The sequence below is a fragment of the Rhincodon typus genome, chromosome 21, assembly GCF_021869965.1.
Source record: "Rhincodon typus isolate 14 chromosome 21, sRhiTyp1.1, whole genome shotgun sequence".
NCBI lineage: Eukaryota > Metazoa > Chordata > Chondrichthyes > Orectolobiformes > Rhincodontidae > Rhincodon > Rhincodon typus.
In genome coordinates, this window is record NC_063352.1 from 2,329,818 (window position 1) to 2,347,134 (window position 17,317).

At 42.5% G+C, this 17,317-nt stretch overlaps 1 protein-coding gene across 1 annotated transcript in view; it reads right to left on the reverse strand.

Moving 5' to 3' along the window:
* Positions 1 to 17,317, reverse strand: part of xylt1 (xylosyltransferase I) — a 228,087-nt gene that overhangs the window by 75,624 nt on the left and 135,146 nt on the right. Inside the window, exons 3-4 of the mRNA XM_048609661.1 lie at positions 2,946 to 3,118; positions 1,314 to 1,516 (exon numbers count right to left, since the gene is read on the reverse strand). Coding sequence (XP_048465618.1) covers positions 1,314 to 1,516; positions 2,946 to 3,118 — 376 coding nt within the window. The remainder of the gene's footprint in view (positions 1 to 1,313; positions 1,517 to 2,945; positions 3,119 to 17,317) is intronic.

Genomic DNA, 17,317 nt, shown 5'->3' on the forward strand with positions numbered 1-17,317 from the left:
TCATTTTTCTGATGAAGGGTCTAGGCCCAAAACGTCAGCCTTTCTGCTCCTATGATGCTGCTTGGCCTGCTGTGTCCATCCAGCCCTGCACCTTGTTGTCTCGGATTCAGAATCTCCTCAGTTCAGGGGGCTGATTCCGAGCTGGCTGGCCACAGCCAGTCTACTGTATGCAAGTAAATAAAGGGGGACTTGGGGACAGGATACTGGCCTCCGTGCAGTTATTTTAAGAACCTAAGTCTAGTTTTGAATCCAAGTATCAGCAAAAACTGAACACAGAAGATGTGTTTTTCTTCTCATTCCCAGGATCCATGAGTTGACAGCAAGTTAGGAATATAGGAACAGGAGTAGCCCATTCAGCATTTTGAGGATGTTCCACCATTCAATGAGATCATGGCTGGTACTGACAGAAGGTACTGGCATGGATAGAGGATTGGCTGACCGGAAGAAAGCAGAGAGTGGGGATAAACGGATCTTTTACAGAATGGCAGCCAGTGATTAGTGGAGCTCTGCAGGGGTTAGAGTTGGGACCATAATTATACATGTTACACATTTACAATCTGGAGAGAGGAACTGAGGGCATTGTTGCTATGTTTGCAGATGACACAAAGATAAGTAGTGTTGAGGAAGCAGGGAGGCTGCAGAAGCACTTGACCAGGCTGGCAGAGTGGGCAAAGAAGTGGCAGATGGGATACAATGTGGTAAAGTGGGAGGTTATGCCCATTGGGAGGAAGAATAGAGATGTAGACCATTTTCTAAACAGTTATTTCTTCAATCACTCCCACCACCCCCCTGACACTTGTCAAATAACAATTTATTTAACTTAGCCTTAAAAATATTCAATGCTGTGGAGGTACATCTATAGTGCTGTTATGGAGGGAATTACAGGATTTTGTCCCAGTGACACTAAAAGAACGGTGATAGGTTTCAAATTCAGGACGGTGAGTGGTTTGGAGGGGAACTTGCAGGAGATGGTGTTCCCATGTATCTACTGCTCTTGTCCTTCTAGAAGGAAGTGGTCGGGTGTTTGGAAGGTGCCGTCTGAGGAGATTTAGCAACAACATACAATTGCATAATTCCACCCTGTCCTCTAAACACTCAATGTAAAAAGTGTAAATTCAGCTGAGCTGGGGGAAATGATACCAAAGCGCTCCTAAATATGCAGGCCAGCACTTCTGGGTACTAGAAAATGCTGCATAATTGCACTGGTTAGTATTGGCACTCCCCGCCTGATCGTCAATGGTCAGGTTCCCTTAACCCTTCAAACATATATAGGTGTGTACACACACAGACAGAATCTGTAATCATTTCCATACCTAATTGGGTAGTCAGCAGCACTCAGATTGATGAAGAAGTCCCAGGGCCAGTCTTTCATCTCCAGTAGATCCCGCATGCTCTGCAGGTACATGGTCAGCAGACTTGCTCCACCCCAGATGGTGGCCATTCGCCAAGGTGTGACTCTCACATTTGGATACTGACTGGCAAACTCTAATACATCCCGGTGCAGATAGTTTGATCGCTGAAAATAGGGAATTTTAAAAAAAGACATGGGTTAGTGAGAACAAATTATTTTCGAATCAAGTCATCCAATAGAAATGTTTACTGCATTTTTGTGTACAGAAACAGAGTACTCCATTCTAGAGTACAATTACAGCACTGGGTATAGAAGCGAGCATCACGTCTGTTGGGGCAAGCATGCTGGCTTTTCTCTGTGAAATCTGTGCATCTTATGGTAGGAGCTGGAGAAAGCAGACACCCCTGCTGTTATCTTACAGGGTTGAAGGTACTGTCACCATATTTAAAGCACACATGGACTGGCAATCATTACCAGTAAGTCAAGAACATCACTCAGGCTCTTTCTGTAGACGCCTGCAGCTAAATGTTCTGGCCCTTCAACTCTTTCTCTCCCGAGACAGATGTCCACCCTCAGCTAGCCTTTTTACTCCAAGCTCATATCCCTCCCTCACTCATTCTCCATCCCCCACGCAACTCAAATAATCACGACCCAATGTCAAACATCATGGCCCAAAGCTCTTCCAAAGGCAATGAAGCAGTGTCCATCACGCCAAAGTCTTGTAAGTATGGTACCACAACGTCAACACAGTTGAGAAAGAGAAGGCACGTATTGCTCAGAGGACCTCAGTGGGATGAGAATTTCAATTTTTGCTGAGTTGGCCTTTAATGAGCATGCATGACATGCAAAAAGGCTTCCCAAAGTGCACCGTTGGGAACCTTGACACGTCTTTAAAGTTCCGAGAGCTTAATTACAAACTTCCGTGCCGCTGTCTGGAAAATGGTTTTTGGCCTTTTGCACAATTAGGTTCCTTTGCCTGCTTGGCTTCCTACTCCCAGGACGTGCACAAGATTCCACCCAAAAGTGTGTTTGTCTGTCTGTAACTGAATTAGACTAACACCGAGTACACTAGCAAGCGGATGATCACCTTCAGAGACAAAATATCTATAACAAATGCAAAGCCAAAAGTATAAGTGCTAGAATGAAAGTTTTGTAAAGTACCCACACTTTAGTATCAGCAGTGAAACAATCTCCTCTCCAACGCTAAAAATATCACTGGCATTCAAACGCTACTAAGCAGAGCTCTCCAAGCACAGTCAATGTTCCTCCCCAGTTTGAACGCAGTGTCACAATATACATCAATCCTGTACACTTGCATCATTCTTAAAACCATTTTGGTGCGTCATTAAGATATGACAGCAAGACAGGCAAGCAAAAAATTCTAAATAGTTGATTTATGGATAAACCATAAAAAATAGTGGGGCATATCATGAGGCTTGGAAATGGTGTATTCTCTTCACGCATAATCACCATTTTAAAAATGTGATATTTGCAGTGCATACCAACTCCTTTGTTTTATACTAACAGATACCCATTAGATTTTTAAATCATGGAAAGAAAAGGGACAGAGTTTCATGGCTGCTCTTAAGCCTACCTTGTCCACATGAATGTAATAGTAGTGATCTCTGTGATAAATCGCCTTGAACATGCGCCGCAGCTGTCGCGAAGCTCTCCCATGAACAACCAAAACGAAGGCAATTCTGACAGGGTTTTGAGGCAAAGATTCCAAGGAGTCATCGTCTGGCTGGATAGTATTTGCCGCTTTACCTGTTAGTAACAAATGGTAGTCCAAAATTAGAAACAAAATGCCACAGAAATGATAAATTAAAATCTTTTCAAAATGTTTTGCAGGACAGGTGATTTCTTCTGATGGCTCAGCAATAACGGTGTGAGCTAAGATCGCAGCCAAAGCCCAGACTCATTCTCCTGATGCAACCTCAGTTATGCAAGTCATTCATTCAGGACAGCTCAGAAACAAACACAATGCACCATACGTAAGATGATGTTTGCTGATGATTGTGCAATGTTTAGAATCATTTGTGACTCCTCAGATACTGAAGCAGTATCTGAGACAGATACTGATACAGAAATGCAGCAAGACCTGGACAATACCCAGGCTTGGGCTGACAATAGGCAAGTAACATTCACACTACACAAATGCCAGGCTATGAACATCTCCAATAAGAGACAATCCAACCACCACTCCTTGACATTCGATGATGTGACTATCTCTGAATCCCCAAATCTCAACATCCTGGGGGTTATCATTGACCAGACACTCAACTGCATTCACCATATAAATGTAATGGCTATAAGAGTAGGTCAGAAGCTACAAATACTGTAGCAAATAACTTACCTCCTGATTCCCCAAAGCCTGTCCACCATCTACAAGGCACAAGTTAGGAGTGCGATGGAATACTCCCCCTTCCCTAGAAGAGTGCAGCTCCAACAGCACTCAAGAGACTTGATACCATCCAGGACAAAGCAGCCCACTTGATTGGCACCACATCCACAAGTATTCACTCCCTCCACCACCGACGCTCAGTAGCACCACCTACAAGATGAACTATTTACCAGGATGTTGCCTGGTATGGAGGGAAGGTCTTATGAGGAAAGGCTGAGGGACTTGAGTCTGTTTTCGTTAGAGAGAAGAAGGTTAAGAGGTGACTTAATAGAGACATACAAGATGATCAGAGGATTAGATAGAGTGGACAGCGAGAGCCTTTTTCCTCGGATGGTGGTGGCTAGCACAAGGGGACATAGCTTTAAATTGATGGGTGATAGATATACGACAGATGTCAGAGGTAGGTTCTTTACTCAGAGAGTAGTAGGGGCGTCGAATGCCCTGCCTGCAAAAGTAGTAGACTCGCCAACTTTAAGGGCATTTAAATGGTCATTGGATAAACATATGGATGATAATGGAATAGTTTAGGTTAGATGGGCTTCAGATTGGTTTCACAGGTCGGCGTAACATCAAGGGCTGAAGGGCCTGTACTGTGCTGTAATGTTCTATGCTCTATGTTCTACAGAATTCACTAAAGAACCTTAGACAGCACCTTCGAAACTCATGAACACTTCTATCTAGAAGGACAGGAGCAGCAGATACATGGGAACATCACCATTTGCAAGTTCCCCTCCAAGCCACTCACCAACCTGACTTGGAAATATATCGTTGTTCCCTAACTTTCTCTGGGTCAAAATCTTGGAATCCCCTCCCTAAGGGCATTGTGGGTCAATCTACAGCACATGGACTGCAGTGGTTCAAGGAAGCAGCTCACCAACATCTTTTCAAGGGGCAACTAGGGATGGGCAATAAATGCTGGGCCCAGCCAATGACACCCATATCCTACAAGTTTAAAAAAAAACCTCTGCATTTGGTAAAAGTTCACAGGTTAACAGTCAGTTAAAGCTTTTCATCTTATATTCATTAAGGCACGTGAAGAACACGGAACTTCAAAGGGTATAGCATCTTGAGGAAAAGGTGCAGTGATCAACAAGTTTTCTATGATTGGGCAAGACTTTGCCATGGAGAATGCACCAGGAACCAATTATTCCTATGCTTTTGTTTAATTTAGAAGGAAAGGTACAGTGCCTGGAGATATTCCCTTTTCCTGTAAAGGACAGGTTTCTGTGTGATTATATGTAGCTCTACAATAGTTCCCTGTTGCATTCTCCAGCACAATGCCTTGACCAATCAGAGTCCATTATCAACCAATCAGCACTTTTTTCTCATCCAGCAATAATTGTTGTCCCCTTCGAAATTTGGTATTCTTGCATTGGTTCTGATGTGTACAACGAAAAGCTTTGATATATTGCTGTTCATATACATTCATCGTAAAAATGAGCAACTCGAGATCAACTTTATGCTTTTCAACTTTGTTTTTGTAGGGAGAAAAGAGCAGTTGGGGATGAAACTGGTCTTCACCTTGCTCAAAGAAAATTGGGAGCTCATTAAATAACCCATCAGATTTGGGTTTCTGTTCCAGTCAACATAAACAAAAACCAGGCACAGTGTGAAATGGGCTGGTGATTTATTTTGGTCCAATTTCATGCTACTGGGGAAAAGAAATTTTGATCATTGTGTTTTTATCTTTACCTGATTATTTATAAGCTGCAGTAATAAAAACCTTTAACTTCTGTTGTCACTCCATTACCCATATGCAGCATTTGCTTACCTCCTCCTTTCAGGCAAGATATTTCTGCTTCCTGGATACAATTTATTTGCATTCTATTAAAGATGCAAAGGAAAAGATCAAGGAGCTGGAATAATTTCATGATGAACATGCTCTGGCAGAGCCATAACATCAAAATCTGAGGAACAGCAGGTGTGAAAAGCAAAGGGATCTCACTTCATAAAAAGGGGAGGTTCAGCTTTGGCACAGTTTTATAATTCATTTAAATCTCTACTAATAATTAAAACATGAGGGGATGAGACTCCACACCCTTAGTAGTTAATTTCAGTATCAGGAGAGGTTGACAGAAATTATTTCATGTAAGTTTGTAGGAAGGGAGTTAAAAGAGACTCAAAATGTTTTGATTATTTCTTTAGAATGTTAACATCACTTCTATTATGCAAATATAGGAGTTTCTCTCTGCTCAATACATTTCAAATAGTGAGGAACTCAGCTAAGATGTTAATGGTGAGCCCTGCATCTGAACAGCAACTTTCTAATTTCCACCTTTAATGGTACATTTGCAATTGCAGTAGTTTTTGCATTATAAATAATGGAAGGTGCTTTCATCCTCGCTGGTAATTTGGCAGAAGATTTTGAACCAATTTGTTTTCCTGTTGTTTTCAGAGTGTCATAATCAACTCCATGAGTCTCCAGTATCAGCTGGCTAACTTCATATTTTGCAGGTTAGCATAACACAATGAATCTGCTCAACAAGTGAACAGACTGATATGGAGATGGCACTGCATTGATTGATCTTTGATTAATAGGTTTAGCCATAAATATGGTTTATCATTATTTTTTTTTGGCCTGTGGTCTCTCCTGATAAATCAGCAAATCATTTCAGCAAATCCTAAACCAAACAGAATTGAATGGTCCCAGGAGTGATTCATGGCTGGTGCTAAGTAAAACAAAGTCACCCAGGCAGGACCCGAAACGTCAGCTTTCCTGCTCCTCTGATGTTGCCTGGCCTGCTGTGTTCTCCCAGCTCCACACCTTGTTATCTCAGACTCCAGCATCGGCAGTTCTTACTATCTCTCACAGTTGGATGTGCAATTTGTCTTGTACTGGTTGGGGAAAAAGAATGGTTAGAGACTCCTGGGGCATCAGCTGGACACAGAATAATGGCCCAGAGACCAGAACACTTTCCAGAAACCCTGGAGGCTTTAAGGAAGCTTAGAGTCATGCTTGACAAGGAGGACTGTAAAGTTGAATATTATTTTTTGTTATTCTGCCTTAATATTTTTCTGTCAATTGAACAGAAGATGAAGCTCTATATAAGTAATTTATTTCTATTCATTTTGTAATCCAAAGTGGCGTTCGTTGTGGCGACGAAACATCTTTCACTGTATGTGACAATAAAATCATTCATTCATTCAAAAGTTGAACAGAGTCCCTGGGACAATACAGACAAAGGTAGGGTGAGATTCAGTTGACACATGCATACTACAATAGCTTGTATTTATTCAGCATCAAGAACTGAATATAATGATCACTTGAATAACACACTGCAGCATGACATGTGCCATAGAACTACATCCTACTGTCAAGTGTGATCTTGAGTAAGGACATAAAGCTGCTCTGTGTTGCTAACTAAGGTAAAGGTATCAAATGAGCAGAAGGGTTCAGATTGTCACTTTCCAAACATTATTGCCTTTATTCTAGAAGCACCCTTTTTGAGTGTATACTATGCCCCTGTTGACTTCTATTAAGCCAACAGAACATTGAGCACTGTCAAACACGCATTCAACACAAATGCTTACAATGAGGTGCTAAAAATGCACTGAGCTGCGCTTGTAAACTTTCCGCACACAACACGAGATTCATAAAACTAGAAATGGTAGCTGAAGTCTTTGGTTCCAATTATAGTTTGCGGAAATTCCACTGACAATGTCATCAGTCTGCTGTGCTATGAAGTCTGTGAAACATGGGGTGTTACCCACTTCTGTTACATACACAATGGAATTTGACTCATCTGCATAAATAGCGCCCATATTCAATTTCTTATCTAACAGACAGCGTAAATCGCTGACATGTTAAGGGATGACTCACCAGGAACTACTATCTTAGCTTTGGAGGCTAAACAAATCACAATTTTATCAATTAAATAAATTTTGTTGCATACATTTCCCACAAGGCTCATTGTTGTTAAATTAGAAAGCATAGCTTTTATGACAATGCCACCTTGTTACAGCAAAACAACTAGATATAATCGAGCTCAATTTTCAACCTTTAAAGCCACTGAAGCTGACAAAGCAATTTTCAACTGCTGTTATAATACTCGGTACATTCTGCACAGACCATCAGTTATTTCTATAGGCAACTACTCTCAAACAAGTGCCCTACACAGAAATGTTCTCAGTAACAGGAGTATGCAGCTCATTCCAGACAACCCACCCTACATGATAACTTTGCACAGAGCAAAGGGGAACAGAAAAGTCTCTGCCAGGCTTTCCCTCCGATAGAAATGTAAAAACAAAGTGAGATGCGAAACTCCAAACCCAAGATCACTCGTCATCAAAAGCTGAGCACAATTTCAACATTAATCACAACAGCAAAGAAAAATAGCAAACATACAAGATTGGAAAAAAAGACAAATAAGAAACAAAAATATTTAACAAGAAAGGAATAAAACTTAAAAGGGAAATGAGAAAGTGATCACCAGTGCCAGATTCAGGCCTTTGGGAAGAGGCAGGCCTATGTAATGGCCTCTTGGTGATACTGAGCTAGTGGCAAGATCAGGGAAGGTTATTCACTTACTTACACATAAGTGGGATTCAATCAGGCCCTTTGGATCTTTGAGTAAAATGGTATTTCCAGTCATTGGAAAACAGACTACCACACAAGTCATCTTCAGAGAGAAAAGTTCTGGAATTTGTTAACATTCCACAATTGGCTGTTTTTTTTCATTTTCCTTCTTCTCCCAACACTATACCCACCCTCCTCCCATCAATCGGTGTGACCACCCTCTGCACTACCCCTTACCCACGGTATATGGCCCCTCTTCAACTTCCAAACACATTTCCACTCGCAACCTCAGAACTGAGGAAAGGGTTCTGTCCCCCAGGATTTCCAGCTGTGTGGAATAACACTGTGTATTCCACCATTACATAAATGCCACTCACACCTTGTCCTTGGGCCATCGCCTAACTGGAAAAAGGCTGTGAACAATTGAGCCCTATTGTTCTCAAGCCAACATAAATTGTAAGCTCCCAAGTATAATAACCAAGGTGACCAATTTGCCAGGACCAAAACAATTCATAGAATCCCTCCAATGTGGAAGCAGGCCATTTGGCCCAACAAGTCCACACCAACCCTCCAAAGAGCATCCCACCCTTTTCCTTTAACCCTGCATTTCCCATGGCTAATCCACTTAACCTGCACATCCCTGGAAATTATGGGCAATTTAACATGGCCAATCCACCTAATTTGCACATCTTTGGACTTTGGGAAGAAACCACAGCACAAGAAGGAAACCCATGAGAATATCTGTGTAGATTTTGCGCAGTCACCCCAGGGTAGAATTGAACCTGGGTGCTTGGTGCTAACCATTGAGCTATTGTGCCACTAGGTTTCATCATTAACAGGAATGGTACAATTATAAATACATTTATTCTTTAACAACTGGTAGAGAAAAAGAATACCTAATCTATTACACAACTTAAACTCTTCCCCTTTAAAACCACAAATACATACACACATTCACAACTGATACAGACACATATTTTGAGGCATGTTATGGGTGGAAATATAGAAATAGGGAAAACAATTTCTATACATCAAAATTCCAGACCATAAGGATGGGTTATTATCTCAACTCCTTTGATTTTAGCAATGGCAAAGTAGCGTTGTCTTTAGAGAGATGGTTGTCTTCTTGTATTCAAATTATTTTCTTTAATTGTTTTTGTTTTTCCAGTCTTAAAGAGAGGAGGGTGAATGAAATTGTCTGCTTGCAGCTCTGAATGGTTCCGGTTGTATTGCTCCCGCTAGTCTGTTGCCAACTGTAGCTTGAGCTATCCAAAGGCTGTTGTCAAGCAGTCTTCCCTTGACTCAAAGGCATCCAATGACACAATACAACAAGCTCACTGCTTTAAAAGAAACATGGCCTTTGTAGAGTTTTAAATACATCACATAATCCCACTTGACCTTCAAGTTGCAAAACTCTGGTATTTCAGCAGTAAAGCAGTGCCTGAGTTCGTTTCCAGTTTATAGTCAAACAGGAAAAAACATATATTCCCTACACCTTGGCTCAATGTTGTAAGAATTATACAGCACAAACTTTTATAGCTGCGCCTATCCTGCTTCAATGGAGATCAGGGAGATAAAATAAAGAAATGAGACATTCACAGGCCACGGTAGACAGTGCTGGAATGCTGAGCAAACATTCTATATAAATGTTCTTATTTGAAAAATAGTTTGAGATTTCACAAACCATAAACTGAGCAGAACTATCATTAAGGAATCTGGAACATCTCTGATATCCAATTCCTTTATAGATACACCAATGGGATACTAACCTGCAGTGTGAGGACATCTGTGTTAAATGACAAAATAACTAACAACAAAACAAATTCTAAAAGGACTCTTTTAAAGGAAAAATGGTTGCGATTTATTAAGACTGACCACTTAAGTTAGCGCCTAATGATGATGAAGCATTGATCACTTCTTTCTCAATCTTGCAGGGTTTTCAGCAGCATCTTATATTGTTCACTTACTCCAAAAAGCTGCCAGAATACGGAAAGATGAATGAAATTCTAGAGACTGCAAGATGACGAGAAATGTTTCTGGTTGAAATTTTAACATAGCAACTGCATGTTGCACCCACCTCTTTCAATGACTGAAACAGATGTGAGGACTTGAAACCACCAGATGATTGATACACAATGGAATAAAACAGAGCCTATGGCTGGTTTCTATGTTCATTGTTTGCAGGTTTACAGTTAATGTCATTTGCTATAAGTTGCATAATTGAACAGCAAACTGATACAATTTAATATGTAACACTGCCATGCTAAAGTGTTGATTTTGAAACAAAGCTGTGGAAAAGTTCACAATACTACCTGAGCTCCTCATTGACAACTATGTGGACCAGGTTCAGACAAAAACAAGGCACTGTTTCAAATCTGGAGGAGCACAGCAGGCCAGGCAGCATCAGGGGAACAGAAAAGTTCACATTTCTGGTCGGGACCCTTCTTCAGAAATAGGTAGGGGGGAAGGGAGCTCAGAAATAAATAGAGAGAAGGGGTAGGACTGAGGAAGGTGGGTGGGATGGTGACAAGTGGGGATTGGTCAGTAGGAAATGTGGGGCAGATAGGTGGGAGAGAAGAGGGCCAGGTTGTGTCAGGTCAAGGAGGCGAGGATGAGAGGACGGGTTGGACATGGGATGAGGCCGGGATTGGGCAGATTTTAAAACTGGTGAATTCCATGTTTAGGCCATTGGGCTGCAGCCTCCCAAGGAGCAATATGAGGTGTTGCTCTTCCAGTTTGCGTGTGGTGTCATTATGGCACTGGAGGAGGCCCAGGACCGTATTTCAAGGGCTGCAACTTAACCCCTCAAAGAACAAAGAAAATTACAGCACAGGAACAGGCCCTTCGGCCCTCCAAGCCTGCGCCGATCCAGATCCTCTATCTAAACCTGTCGGCTATTTTCCAAGGATCTGTATCCCTCTGCTCCCTGCCCATTCATGTATCTGTCTAGATACATCTTAAATGACACTATTGTGCCCACCTCTACCACCTCCGCTGGCAACGTGTTCCAGGCACCCACCACCCTCTGTGTAAAGAACTTTCCACACATATCTCACTTAAACTTTTCCCCTCTCACCTTGAAATCGTGACCCCTAGTAATTGAGTCCCCCACTCTGGGAAAAAGCTTCTTGCTATCCACCCTGTCTATACCTCTCATGATTTTGTAGACCTCAATCAGGTCCCCCCTCAACCTCCGTCTTTCTAATGTAAATAATCCTAATCTACTCAACCTCTTTTCATAGCTAGCGCCCTCCATACCAGGCAACATCCTGGTGAACCTCCTCTGCACCCTCTCCAAAGCATCCACATCCTTTTGGTAATGTGGCGACCGGAACTGTACGCAGTATTCCAAATGTGGTCGAACCAAAGTCCTATACAACTGTAACATGACCTGCCAACTCTTGTACTCAATACCCTGTCCAATGAATGAAAGCATGTCGTTTGCCTTCTTGACCACTCTATTGACCTGCGTTGCCACCTTCAGGGTACAATGGACCTGAACACCCAGGTCACTCTATGCATCAATTTTCCCCAGGGCTTTTCCATTTACCATATAGTTCGCTCTTGAATTGAATCTTCCAAAATGCGTCACCTTGCATTTGCCTGGATTGAACTCCACCTGCCATTTCTCCACTCAACTCTCCAATCTATCTATATTCTGCTGCATTCTCCAACAGTCCCCTTCACTCTCTGCTACTCCACCAATCTTAGTGTCATCTGCAAACTTGCTAATCAGACCATTTATACCTTCCTCCAGATCATTTATGTATATCACAAACAATGATTATCAAAAATGCCCTCAACTGTATCTCTTGTACTTTCTGCATTTCTGTCCTCAAAGACCCTCTCCCAACAAAAATACAGATCCCCCTGGTCCTCACATATCACCCCACTAACCTTTGCATCCACTGTATCATTCTGCGCCACTTCCGCCACCTACAATCCGACCCCACGACCAAAGAGATATTTCCCTCCCCACCCATATCTGCCTTTTGTCAGGACTGCTCTCTCCGCGACTCCCTCGTCACTCCACACTCTCCACTAACCCCACCTCACCCCGGCACCTTAACCTGCAACTGCAGGAAGTGCTACACTTGCCCCTGCACCTCCCCCACCACCCCCCATGTCCATTCAAGGCCCAAAGCAAACCTTTCATATGAGACAGGGGTTCACCTGTACATTCGCCAGTGTGGTCTACTGTATCCATTGCTCCTGATGTGGCCTCCTCTACATTGATGAGACCAAGCGCAGACTTAGATCATAGAAGCCCTACAGTGTGGAAACAGGCCCTTCGACCCAACAAGTCCACACCGACACTCAGAGCATCCCACCCGGACACATTCCCCTATAAGCCACCTAATCTACACATCCCTGAGCACTCTGGGCAATTTAGCATGGCCAATCCATCCTAAACTGCATGTTTTTGGACTGTGGGAGGAGACTAGATCACCCAGAGGAAACACACACAGACACGCGGAGAACGTGCAAACTCCACACAAAGACAGTCGCCCGAGGGTGGAATCGAACCTGGGTCCCTGGCGCTGTGAGGCAGCAGTGCTAACCACTGAGCCACCGTGCCGCCCCATTTTGTAGAACATTTGTGCTCTGTACGTGAAAAATGACAACACCTTCCGGTCGCCAACCATTTTAACTCCCTCTCCCACTCCCTGGGTGATATGTCCATCCTGGGCCTCCCCCAGTGTCACAATGACACTACCCACAAACTGGAGGAGCAGCACCTCATATTCCACCTCAGGAGCCCACAGCCCGATGGCTTGAACATAGAGTTCACCAGTTTTAAAAACTCCCCACCCACGGCCTCATCCCATGTCCAACCCTCCCTCTCATCCCCGCCTCCTTGACCTGACACGACCTGTTCATCTTCTCTCCCACCTATCCGCCCCTCCCATCCCACTGACCAAATCCCCACTACCCCCTACCTGTATCCACTTATCACCATCCTACCTACCTTTCCCCAGCCCCACCCCTATTCCCTCTATTTATTTCCCAGCTGCCTTCCCCTCCCCCCTCCCCATTTCTGAAGAAGGGTCCTGACCCAAAACGTCGACTTTCCCACTCCTCTAATGCTGCCCAACCTGCTGTGTTCCTCCAGCTCCACACTGTGTTGACTCTGACTCCAGCTTCTGCAGTTCTTGCTATCTTCATTCCACTTTTATGCAGGACATTCAAATGCTTGAAAAAGTCAAACTAATTGTAGACCTTCCCAAAACTGAGCTGATCACTTACTGTTGATGGAACTTTAGGATCCCTACCAAAAACAAATTGATTTAGTCTGTTTCCTCCAAGCATTTGCAACAAATTCCGAGCACGTACAGCCCATATACTGGAGATAATTTACAGTTTGACTGATCTCCAAAAATTGTGTAAACCAGTTCTTTTAATGCTGCATGATTCCTTTCACATACACACTAAATGGGCTTTCTGCTACAGTATTCATAATTACTATGCACACCTCTAAATTAACATAATTATTTCCTTCCCAATCATCAATGCGAATTTTTGTTGGTCTAAGTCCAGTCCCCAGTTACTTTTCCATCTGCTCATTTACAGTTATTTTCCTATTTTCACTATGTATTATTAATTTTGTTTCTTTATCCTGTATTTTTAAATCCATAGCCACTACTTCATTGAACTTTCTTGTTGAGGGCTATTGGCTGTGAGCCTCCTTCGATATTTCTTATAAATCTCACATTTACCATTTGCCACTTCTGAGAGTTTACGGTACTGCCCATTCCTTAATCCTGTATCCTTTACTGAAATGTTTAACCTTTTACAAGATGGATGAGCAAATTTCCTATGTAATATTAACACAAATAACTTTTTGACTTTGAAATTTCTACCCCTGATCTCAACAATAACTACTTTTTGTTTAACAATGGTGGGGAGGCTACATTCCATTAAAGAAATACAATAGAACTCTGACTGGGTAAATTGCAAGTCCCCAGATTTTCCAAATACAATAGCTTTGTAGTTATCCATATCTGGTTTCATCTGTGCTTCATCAATGGCCTACATAATATCAACAGTATTTCACTGGACATTGTATCCATGCTAGTAAAATGATTGATTCTGATTACTTTACAAGGAATGTACAATAAATTACTTTACAAGGAATGTACAATAAATTACTTTACATGGACACTCTTTTCAAAGATTTTAGTGTGTTATCATCCCCAAATATGAAGCTGGTGAAACTTTCAAATTCCTCCACTTTTTCTGAATCTGTACCACTTAAACTCAAGAAGCATTTCAGCTGGACTATTCCACACACAGTTGATGTGCATTCACTACACTAATACTACAACACATTTATCACTGTGCTGAAACTTCTTGTAACCAAACAACACCTTCTCTTTGATCTTTAACCCAATCTTATTCCTCCCAATCCCCCCATTTCATGTTTAGTTTCAAGATAGCCACATGCGAGGTGCCAGGAGACTGGAGGTTGGCTAATATGGTGCCAGTATTTAAGAAAAGTGGTAAGGAAAAGCCAGGGAACTATAGACTGGTGAGTCTGATATCGATGGTGGGCAAGTTATTGGAGGGAATCCTGAAGGACAGGATTTACATGTATTTGAAAAGGCAGGGACTGATTAGGGATAGTCAACATGGCTTTGTGCGTGGGAAATCGTGTCTCTCTAACTTAACTGAGTTTTTTGAAGTAACGAAGAGGATTGATGAGGGCAGCCTGGTGGACATGATTCATATGGACTTCAGTAAAGCATTTGACATGGTTCCGCATGGTAAACTGGTTGGCAAGGTTAGATCACATGGAATACTAGGGAGAACTAGCCATTTGGATACAGAACTGCCTCAAAGGTAGAAGCCAGAAGGGGGTATTGGAGGGTTGCTTTTCAGACTGGAGGCCTGTGACCAGCGGTGTGCCACAAGGATCAGTGCTGGGTCCACTGCTTTTCATTATTTATATAAATGATTTGGATGTGAATATAGGAGGTATGGTTAGTAAATTTGCAGATGAAACCAAAATTGGTGGTGTAGTGGACAGTGAAGGTTATCTCAGAAAACAACAGGATCTTGATCAGATGGGCCAATGAGCCGAGGAGCGGCAGCTGGAGTTTAATTTAGATAAATGTGAAGTGCTGTATTTTGGAAAGGCAAATCAGGGCAGGACTGATACACTTAATGGTAAAGTCCTGGGGAGTGTTGCTGAACAAAGAGACCTTGGCGTGCAGGTTCATAGTTCCTTGAAAGTGGAGTCGCAGGTAGACAGGGTGGTGAAGGTGGTGTTTGGTACGCTTGCCTTTATTGGTCAGTGCACTGAGTATAGGAGTTGGGAGGTCATATTGCAGCTGTACAGGACATTGGTTAGGCCACGACTGGAGTACAGCATGCAATTCTGGTGTCCCTGCTATAGGAAAGATGTTGTGTAACTTGTAAGCATTCAGAAAAGATTTACAAGAATGTTGCTAGGGTTGGAGGGTTTGAGCAATAGGGAGAGGCTGAATAGGCTGGGCTATTTTCCCCGGAGTTTTGGAGGCTGAGGGGTGACCTTATAAAGATTTATAAAATCATGAGGAGCATGGATAGACATGGGTAAATAGACAAAGTCTTTGTCCCATGGTAGGCGAGTCCAAAACTAGAGGACATCGGTTTAAGGTGAGAGGGGAAAGATTTGAAAAGGACCTCAAGGGTAACTTTATCACGCAGAGGGTGGTGTGTGTATGGAATGAGCTGCCAGACGAAGTGGCAGAGGCTGGTACAATTACAACATTTAAAATGCATCTGGATGGGTATATGAATAGGAAGGGTTTAGAGGGATATGGGCCAAATGCTGGCAAATGGGACTAGATTTATTTAGGATATCTGGTCAGCATGAATGAGTTGGACTGAAGGGTCTGTTTCCGAGCTGTACATCTCCATGACTCTACAACTCTAAATATTTTATTGTACTGTTTATTACCAGCATTTATTACTTATGTCTAGTTGCCCCTTGAGAAGGTGGTGGTGAGCTGTGTTCATGAACCACTGCAGTCCATATGCTGTGGGTTGACCCACAGTCATGTAAGAATGACAAATCCATGATCTTGACCTAGCATCGTTGAAAGAACAGTGGTATAATTCCAAGTAAGGATGGTGCATGTCATGGAGAGAACTCGGGTGGGTGTTTCCATGCAGCTGCTGACTTCACCTTTCTAGATGTCACAGGTTTGGGAGGTGCTGATAATGGAGCTTTGGTGAGTTGCTGTACTGTATCTTGTAGACAATGACACACTGCTAGTACTGTGCTTCAAATGGTAGGTGGGGGGGCGGTGGGGTACGGAGGTGGGAATTGAGTGTAGAAGCTGGTGGACGGGATACCAATCAAGCGAGCTGCCTTGTCCTGGGTATTAATTTGTTTTATAAAAAGACATGCATTTTAAAACAAACAATCAGTTGTAAGGTATTTGCATTTGTCAAGTGTTGGTGACAGTTTGCTTTAGATGTAAACTTTTCAATATGTTACCGTAAATATATATAAATGGGCATGTGGGAGCTGCAGTAAATTAATAAGCGACAAGTTTATTCTGTGCAGTCAATAAGGCCAAGTAATTAAATCTCAATGACTGAAAACAGAAAATGATAAGCAGAAATTAATACTTTTATACCGAAAAGGTCATGCGCACTGACCTATGGCGCAACAAGCCTTTCAGAAGCTTTATATTTGAATCTAAATATAGTCTGAACTGAGAAGAGAAGCTTGTGTATCATTATGACCTTTCTGACTGTGTCAAATCCAATGAGATCACATCATAAAGATTTCTTTGTACAACTAATCATGTTTTAGTTGTTCAGTCACCACTCTGATATAGTACCAGTGAGTTTGATGTAATCAGCAATGAACGCAAGCTCATAGTGATACTGAGCACAGATATAAACTACAAATACCATGTGAGGTCAGAAGGAAGAGCTGTTAAATCAGACAGCACAGGAGATGTGAGACAACAAGGTGCAGAGCTGGATGAACACAGCAGGCCAAGCAGCATCACAGGAGCAGGAAGGCTGACGTTTCGAGCCTAGACCCTTC